General features: G+C 53.3%; 1 protein-coding gene across 2 annotated transcripts in view; it reads left to right on the top strand.

The window, feature by feature from the left end:
• Positions 1-1,394: 1,394 nt before the first annotated feature.
• TMTC4 (transmembrane O-mannosyltransferase targeting cadherins 4) overlaps positions 1,395-9,526 on the top strand; it is a 62,912-nt gene continuing 54,780 nt past the window's right edge. For both annotated transcript variants that reach the window (XM_044250047.1, XM_044250046.1), the window contains exons 1-2: positions 1,395-1,472; positions 6,986-7,201. In XM_044250047.1, coding sequence (XP_044105982.1) covers positions 7,040-7,201 — 162 coding nt within the window. In that variant the 5' untranslated portion in view covers positions 1,395-1,472; positions 6,986-7,039. The remainder of the gene's footprint in view (positions 1,473-6,985; positions 7,202-9,526) is intronic.

The following is a 9,526-nucleotide window of genomic DNA, read 5'->3' as shown; positions in this document are numbered from 1 at the left end:
TGGAAGTCATGGAGCAGCCGATGAGCACAGTAAGGCGACTGGGGTATAACAGGAGAGTAGCAAATGACTACCACCAAAAGAAGTGTGTCTGAGGAAGAATTTTGCTGAGAGATCGGGTAAAATGAGAAAGGAGAGCTCCCTTTGGATTTGGATTGGATTATGGGTGACCAAAGGAATGGCAATTTCAGCGCCATGTGGAAACCAAGAAGTGACTGGGAATTGAAGTACCAGAGAAGGGAGGGGGCCGTGGGGACTGGCGGCTCTTTTAACTTCAGTTATGGGGAGTAGGAGAGGGGATCCAGTGGCCGCTGGAAGGGTGGGGTGAGGGGCCGAGGAACTCTTGGGGCTGATTAAAGGCTGATGATTGGAATCCCGTCAAGAGGGAGGGACTGATCTCAGAGTGGACTCTGTGATACTGGGGGTGGGGGGGGGTGGGGAGCGGGGAAAGGAGGGTGGAATCAGGGCTTTTAGGGAAGTTTGAGTGTTTTGGAGGCGGAAAGTGGAAAAGGATTTCTCTCTTTTTGTAGAGGCAGCAAAGTCATCTCCGGACACGGGCGTTACTGGCGGCTGCAGAGGCAATCCGACCCGGAGTGAAAGTTTCGGACAAAGTGACTACGGGTGTGATGGCCTCCTGAATGTCGCCTGGCCCGGTGTAGGGCCCCGGCGGGGTTCGTGCGTCCGCAGGAGAAGGAAGACCCGAGCCGAGGAAAAGGACCGGTTAGTAACAGGCGTTAGGGCCGCGGCTGGAGGGACGCAGCTTCGGCTCTGTTCCGAGAGGCACCGAGGGGACTGGAGACAACTCCTCCCAGACAGGAAGAAGTCAGGCAGGCGGACTGGAGACCCAGATCCAGCACAACTCCTCCCGGGGCGGAAGAGTCGGGAAGGTTCTCCTCCCGCTCCCGCGGCGACGCGCAGCCCCTCCGCGGAGCGCCGCCGACCGCGCGAGGAGCGCGAGACAGAGCCCGGGGCAGGGTCCTGCGCCCGCTGACCGCAGGAGGCCGGCCGCCCGGCCCGCAGCCCGCCCTCCGCCCCGGGGGCCACGCTGGGGCCGCCCCTTCCCGCCGGGCCTGGCCCGGCCTCCACGCCCAGAAGTCGCTTCCTGCACTCCCGCCGCCGCCGTCTGTCCCTGCGCCTCTCTCGCCGCCGACTAGCGCCCTCTGGCCCGACGTCACCGGCGCGCCCGCCAATGAGCTGAAGAGGAACGGGCTGCGGCGCGAAAGTGACCGCAGGAGCAGCCAATGGCCGCGAGGAGAGGGCGGGCGCAGGCGGGAGAGAGAGAGAGGGCGCCCGCGCGCGTGGGGAGCTGCGGGCGGTGCGGGCGGCGCGCGGCGCAGGAGGGAGGGGGCGCGGCGGGGGGGCGGGGGCGCGGCGCGGGCGGCCCCTCCCCCTGCCCAGCTCCGGGCGGGCGCCGAGAGCGGCCGGAGTTTCCGCGCCCGGGAGGGAGATGCGGCCGCCGCTCGGGCTCCTTGCAGGTAACGCGCGGGGCGGCCCCTGCAGGGCCGAGCGGCAGAGCGTGCGGCGAGGCGAGCGGAGTTGAGCGCGGAGCGGTCGCGGGGGTCCCCGCTCTTGCCGCGCCCCGAGCCCCGCGGGCCGGCTGGGGCCCGGCGGCGGTGCTGCCGGGAGTTGGCTCCAGGACCTGGGCTGCGGCCGGGGCCGGGGTCACGGGGGACACGAGCCTCGAGCGCCGTGCGCCCCGGTGTAAGCTGCACACGGGACAATGGGCGCGGCGTGGAGGGTGCGCGCTCCGCCCGCCCGGACCCCGGACCCCTGCGCCTTTTCCGCCCCTTCCGCCCCGGGCGGCGGTCACCGCCGCCACCCCTGTCTACCCCCACTGCGCGGGCGCTCCGTCGCCCCGGGGCGCACCAGGCGCCTGCGGCGCGTCCCCGGAGCGGCCACCTGGCCGCGGGGCCCCGCGCCTGGCCGCCAGCTGGCCGCGGCGCCGGCGATGGCTGGGCACAGCCGGGCCTCTTGGCCGCCTGCCCTGGGTTAAAGGCGGGTCCCCTGCAGCGCCGCCAGCGCCAGCTCCTCCGCGCTGCGTGGCGAGCGCGGCGGCGGGAGAGCCGCGTGCCACCGGCCGGGGTGCCCGGGGCCGCCGAGCTGTCACTTCCCCGCGCGGGTCTGGAGTTTAGGGAAGCCGAGCAGGTGGCGCAGCCGCCGCCTCACCTCCTGCGAACTCCGCGGGGCTTCTGGTCTGGTTGATGTTTTGACTGTGGGCTGTGTGTGTGTGTGTGTGTGTGTTTCTTTTTCTTTCTTTCTTTCCTTTTTTTAAACCACACACAAAAGAAGGGAGGAGTTAGGGGAAAAAAAATAAATCAAGCCAGCGCGCTGTGAATCATCACTGTTATCTCTGGAAGAGAAGATGGATGGGGAGAATTCCTTGAGGAACGATTACAGGAGCGACTGACTGGATCCCCTCCCTGTCCCCTCTCCCGGCAGTCCTGACCATGCCTGGCACACCCCCAGATGGACGTGGGGTGAAGTGATGCCGGCTGACTTCCATGGGAAAATGGCTACAGGCTTGCAAGCTGGAAAGTTTCTGGGACAGTGTAACTGGGAATGTCGAACCACACGCAATCTTTCTTGCTGTAAACCGGCATGGCTCTCTCCTGGTAGTGAATTAAAAAGAGGAGAGGCTATGGCAACAGGAAGATACTTTGAGTCGCCTTTTTCCCCCCCAGATCTGCCTGGCAGAGGAGGGCGGTGGAGATGACAGGCTCGCATACCTTGAGGGCCCCAAGAGAGAAGGGGCCAGTTCAAGCACCCAAGATGCGGGGTCAGAAATGATGAGTGTACTTTACTCAGATTTCCAGAAGCACTGTCTCATCTCAGCCTGGCGGAGGGCAGCTTGCATTTGGAGGGATTGTTACTGATGAGGTAGAAAGGTGGGCCAGAGGCCAGCAGACACTTCCACGCGTGTGGAGGAATATTCTGTAGGAGGTCGCTGGTGCTCATGTTTCTGGGTGAACCTTTTAGCTTTAGTCGTACCTTTCTTGCCTGCAATCCAAGGCGGCTGTGTCACCTGTCACTGGGTCCCCAGGGTTCATAGCTCTGTTTGACTTTTGTTTTTGTTTGACCTTGTTTGAGGTCTTTTTAACCATTGATGATGGTTTGATTTGTTTTAACCCTGACAGTAGAGGCTTCATATTAGAAGTTTTGCAAAACTGAGAATAAAGAGCCTTTTGCTTTGTTCCAAATTCAATTAATTCGAGGGCCAGTTAGTTCTGAACGGTCCAAAATGAGCACAGGACTCAGGGGTCAGAGCGATGGCTCTATGCCTGGTCAGATCCACTGTGGACGGAGCCTGGGGTCTCAATGAGGCTCCCTTCTTTTCACTTCCTATGGTGAAAAGGTGAATTTTTCATATGGTGAATTTACCATCAAGCCATGCGCCAGAGCCAGGGCTCCCTGGCAGTACTCCTGGAGGACGGGAAGGGGACAGTGCAGTCCAGGACCCGTCAAGAGAAAAAGAGAATGTGTGCCTTCCTCTTTCATGGCCTGCTCACCGGAAGAGGTGGAGGGGCGGTCCATCTGTCTCCACTACCTCATTTTAGCAGAGCTTCTCTTGAGCACCAAGCCCGGCTAGAAGCATCCCAGAATGAGGCCAGTTCACATTGGAGGAAGTGAGGTTGGGAGCACGGTCCCTGTTTTACACTGGATATACACCAGCCAAGTACACAGTGCTCTGGGCCCAACCAAAGAAGGGCACCCTTTTCTCAGTGATACCAGGACACCGGATGGGCTACTGCTGGCCCGGGTTGGGAACCCCATCCGCAGGAATAAAGAATTGATGGCCCCATCGGCGTTCCCCAGACAAGAGATCAGGACCAGGCACTGGGAACCAGTTTCTCCAAAATAGTAACAATAATGGGAACGAAATGTTTCCATACATTCTGTCCTGTAATCCTTATGACAACCTCCCGAAGTATGCGGGGGTACCCTGGTGTGCCGATGAGGAACCGATCTTCAAGTTAGCAAAGGCAGCAAGTCCAAATCTGCCTGCCTTCGGAGCCCGTGCTCTTAACCCTGGGTGACATCCTGAGAGCTTTGCATAGGTTCCTAGCACTTTGGAGCTTTTATTGCATTTGCTAATCCACAGTATTTCCTGAACTATCCCAGTGCATACATTAGTCATCATAGCTTCAATAAAAAGGGCATTTTTTAGTATTTTACGGTACAGCAAAGTGGGGAGAACCTTGGCGACTTGAGAGAGAAGCTACATTAGGAGCAAGGAGGCCAGGAGAAAAGATTAAGGTAGCGGGCGAGGAATGGGGCAGACTTAAGGTTCCCTGATGTCCCTGCAATAAAACGGGAGATCATTCTGCAATTGACTCAACCATCCTGGTGATGATCCAGGAGTCCGGGCCCAGCGCACCAGGGCACTGCCGATGTTCGGGTCCGCAGTCTGCTTTCCGTACATCTTGGCTGTCACCGGAGTACCAAAATGATTCACCTGTATTACAAATACTCCGAAATGAAAAGTGGGCCAGGACAGTGCATTTAAGAGCACATGTTCTCTCTTGTTTCGGTATTCTTTTGTGAATAATATTCAACTCTGTGGGCCTAAGACAGGTAACATCAAGACCAGCTCTGTGACCTTTCATCGGCTCCCGGCTCTTGTGCATTTAAAACTGATGTGTTTTGGGGCACCTGGGTGGCTCAGGCAGTTAAGCGTCCAACTCATGACACAGCTCTAGGTCCTGATCTCAGGGTTATGAGTTCAAGCCCTGCCATTGGAGCTCGATAGACCCTTACTTAAAACAACAACAAGAACTGGTGTATTTTCCTCTACATTAATTTTCCAAATCTAAGCACACTTTTATTCCCTCTGTGTTAAGTCGTGGTATCTTTCTAAACGGCATGGTCTTTGTGATTTTTCTTTTTTCACATTTTTGTTTGTTTTGCTTTGCTTTTTTAATAGCAGTTCCTTTAGCTGAAATGTAGGCACCCTGGTCGGGGCCTGCATGGTGACCTGTGTTGAATTCGCCACTGTCACTTGGGTATCACCAGTGCTCTGTCCTTCCAGTGGAAGAGAGAAAGGCAGCAGATAGTCGCTGGACTGTTTCCCCCCAGCATTTGCTGAGAGTGTGAGTTACGTTAGGCAGGAGAAGCTCGAGAGACCCGCAGTGAGAGAGATGCAGAGCCTTCCGGGTTGTAACCTGGACCTCTTTCTGGCACCGGGAAAGGGCAATGTTGTCAGAGGATGATGTGTCCCATCGACTGTTGGATCTTTCTCCACATTCGCTCAGACGAAAGCCTATAGAAAAGATGCCTGTGACCTCGGGTGGCCTGTTTGGCTGACTTCTTATTGATTCCATCGTCTGGGTATTCCCTTGGAGGCCTGGAAACAAATACATCTAATCTGTCTTCCCAGCCATGGGGTTTTGGGATTCTCTTCCATGTTAGCATGAAAGGACTGGGGGGCCAGGTCCCTTCCTAGTGCAGACGATAAGCCAAAATACTAAAGGGGATTTTAAGAAATGGTTCTGTGCCTGTGCTTTTTCCCTTTTTAAAGAAAGTGCTTATAATCATAGCTACCTCCCCTGAGCATTCATTATAGCCAAGCAGCAGCTCTAAGCACTTTAGATGGGTATTTTGTTTAATGGCCACCACGTAAGGGAGAACAGTTTTCCCCATTGTAGAGGTTAGGAAACTGAGGCCAGAGAGGTTAAGTAATTTTTCCAAAGTAACACAGGATTGGAACCTGAGCAGTCTGAGTCAAACAATACTGGTAAATACAAACAAAGCACCTGCTGAGGGTGTAGGGGGATAGGGACAGATCAAATGTGACTTGCAGGGTAGTTTGAAATTCAGGCAAGTTCCAAGGCAGGAAGCTCTCAGGCAGCTCTCACCACTGGGAAGTTCTTATGCTTTGCTGAGTGGCACAGGAAGTGGACTCCAAAAGTCTAAGGACAGGTGACAAGCACAAGACCATAGAACTAATAAATGGCAAGATGGAGAGACAGCCCTTTCTGACTTAAACATTTTGTCAGTTTGGGAAAAAAGTTAAAACATAAGAGTGTGTTCTTAACTTGACTCTTTCATCAACATTGAAGGTCATAGCCTTACCTGGACTAGCTTCCCCCCTTCTCCTTTAAGACTCAGTTCAGCGCTTTCTGGACTAAGGTATTGTCCTTAAGTGTTCTCTCCTTCCTGTCTGTATGTGAACCTCTCACCTGGCCTTCGATCCTGGGCCTGCCTCGTCATCTGTGTTAAAACTCCTCTCTCTGAATTTTCACCTGACATCAATGTCTGTAACTTGAGAGACTGTAAGCTCTTTCAGAATAGGACCATGTTTGGGACGCCTGGGTGGCTCAGTGGGTTAAGCCTCCGCCTTCAGCTCAGGTCATGATTTCAGGGTCCTGGGATCAAGTCCCACATCGGGTTCTCTGCTCAGTGAGGAGCCTGCTTCCCCTCTCTCTCTGCCCGTCTCTCTGCCTACTTGTGATTTCTCTCTCTCTGTCAAATAAATAAATAAAAATCTTTAAAAAAAAAAAAAAAAGAATAGGAGCATGTTTATACCCTAACACATGCACGCGCGCGCACACACACACAAACACACAATGCGCTAAGACCCAACAAGGAGTATTTATTGATTTCTCTTGATTGGAAGAAGCAACATAGCAACATTTTTTTTTTTAACTGGTATAAACTGGTTCAAGGACTATAAAAACAATTTGCTTTATGGGGTTGATATATACAGGATTCCCCCAAATCAGTGTTTTTTTCTCAAGATAATCCAATATCAGAAACCCAAGGGCTTCTAGTCTCATAAATTGCAGATGGGCCCAGGAGAGTTTACATGTGTCCCAGGTGACTCTGCTGCCCACAGAAAACCACAACTGGAAGTTTCCAATGATTGCATCCTATAAACTCGCAGCCATAGATGGCCATGTAGTTCTTACTCACTTAAGGTGCATGTGTCCACTGTGCAAACATTCGTAACAGTGTGTTTATGAATATTTGTGTCTTGTCATTTTTCTTGTAGATTTCTAACCAGCATAATGCTGGAGCGAGAGGCTGGCCGCCGGCAGTTTGCACAATGGCCGAGCTGGACGCGGATTTGGACCACATCCTTCCATCTTCGGTTCTTCCGCCTTTCTGGGCTAAGTTAGTGGTGGGATTTGTTTCCCTCGTGTGTTTCGCACGTAGCTACGATGGAGATTTTGTCTTTGATGATTCAGAAGCTATTGTTAACAATAAGGTTTGTATCATAACTCCTTTTTGGGAAACTTAGGTTAATTAACCATTTGCCTGTTTCTCATTAATAATCAAAGTTTGCGTTGAGTAATTCTGTGTTAAACTTTGCTTCCGCGTTTGCCTGGGCCCCAGTAGAGTTCTAGATTTCTCACCTGCCTGGTCACATCTCCCTAAATGATCACATTTAGGGTCTCTCTTATTGTTGGAAGCAGGGTCTCCAACCTCCGTCTGACTTCAAGCTGTACCCTCCCCACATGCCCTGTCCAGGGCCCCGGTCTACACATGTATCAGAGAGACCATTTCTCTCAGATTACAAGGCAAGGAAGGGTGTAGCAAGGCATTGCAGACTAAGTATTTCAGGTTTTATGACAGATTTGCAGAATTCTAGGCCACAGCTGTTCTCCCCGCCCCCCTAACCCCAATATGCATTGGCTGCTGTGATGGGCAAGTCTGCTTACCTACAAAGAGGTGTGTCCTTAGCAGCAGGCAGCGAGTTGGCGCCTTCTTTGTCCTTCGCAGGCAGCCGCCGGAGGATGAGCGTGCTGTCCGCGGAAGCTGCGGTTCCTGCTCATTTCTCACTGGGAGACTTAGATTTGCTGACTTTGCAAAATCCCAGCTCGTTTTGCTCACCAGTGGGTGCTGTATCAGTGCAGGAAAAATGATCCGGTCTTTCACTAGCTAGAGATAGGGGAGATGAAGTAGGTTGGGGGGAAAAGAAGAAAAAGATTCAAGGGAACTCAAAGAAAATCAGACTGAGAAACTTGGATGTAGGGAGAGCCCAGAGGAGAAAGAATGCAGACAGGGCACCGATTAGAGTCTCTGACAACCAGTCACTCAACCGATGCTTTATGTGTGTGCTTTAAGCAGGGAAGAGAACCTGGAGGGAGATACTGATCTCTTTCTCTTGGGTAAATGCAACTGTCCCCACTCTTCGCAACACTGTGGTTGAATGCTCTTAAAATTGCTCTTAAAAAAGAATCCAGGGATGCCTGGGAGGCCCAGTCAGTTAGGCGGCTGCCTCTGGCTCAGGTCATGATCCCAGCCTCCTGGGATCGAGTCCCGCATCGGGCTCCTTGTTCAGGGGGAGCCTGCTTCTCCCTCTGCCTGCTCTGCCTGCTGCTCCTCTCCCGTTCCCCCTGCTTGTGTTCGTCTCTCAGCTGTGTCTCTCTGTCAAATAAATAAAGATTTTTTTTAAAAAATCCATCAAGTCACGGATTCTTCCAAATGAGAAGAAGAAAGTCATTTTCATATTGAAAATGTTGAGAAAAATTCTCTGTGGCCAACACGTGTTCTGTGGGGCGAGGGCGGGATGGGACTGGGGGCGCCTCGGGCAGGTTTCGTGTTTGTAACATACCGTCTCTACTTGATTTTCTCTCTTTTGATGACACGGACTACAGCGTCCTTGATGTTTGCTTTTAATCCAGGATCTTCCCTGGTCATTTCCCTCCAGTTCACCCCGAAGTCACCCCAGCGTTCCCTTCTTTTTGAAACCGTGCTTAAAGGCAAGAGTAGCGACATCTGTAGCCCTCAGCAACCACGTCACAGCGGTGGCTTCATCGGTCCTTGTCTTTTCTAACAAGAATATGAGAATATGACTTCATTTCAACGCCCATTCTTCATTTCGTTGAGAGTTTCTTGACTTCTGCTTTAACAAAGTGGGGGCTGTCCAGTGTTCCCTTAGGCCGTATATCAGAGAGCCCCGATGGACAAGGAGGGGGAAGGCGTGGGCTCAGTTGCGCAGGGATGCCCGGGTCTGTGGTCATCATTCTTCCTCCTGCCTGGGCTAAGGCAGACGAAGCCGTTCCGTGGCTCCGCGGCACATTGTCTTGGCCGTGTTCTCTACAGCATCACACTGTGCCCCTTTGTTAGCTCGCTAGCCCTCCTTTCTCCCTCTCCTCTCTAATGAAAGGCTCTGCTCTGCTCGTTGGCACGGTGCCCGCAGTCATGGGAAACAGGCTGTTCCGGGTTGTCGTGGTGTTAAACCGCTTTCCAGATGCTTCCTTGTAGTGTTGCGTCGCCTCGTTTTCCTCGAGATGAGGGTTTTCTTTGAGACAGTGGCGCGAGCAGGAATTTCAGGCACACGTCTTTTCCGTAAATCATCGGAGGAAAAACTGACCTTTCTTTCCCTAAGTGCCTGCTGTGTGGAGGCTTCACCTAATCAAATATTTAGAGCTTTGCTGGTGTTCGTTTTCTGCTCGAATAGAGGGAAAGAGCCTCCGCCCAGCTCCTTCACAAGGGAGCAGGTCCTTCTGGACCATGCAAAAGAAGGTGGACTTCCAGCTTCGGAACCGAGCCCACCGAATGAGCGGGCGGTTCCAAGATCGTCGTG

Source organism: Neovison vison, chromosome 5 (assembly GCF_020171115.1).
Source record: "Neovison vison isolate M4711 chromosome 5, ASM_NN_V1, whole genome shotgun sequence".
Classification (NCBI taxonomy): Eukaryota; Metazoa; Chordata; class Mammalia; order Carnivora; family Mustelidae; genus Neogale; species Neogale vison.
This window is presented reverse-complemented; position numbering and strand designations above follow the sequence as displayed.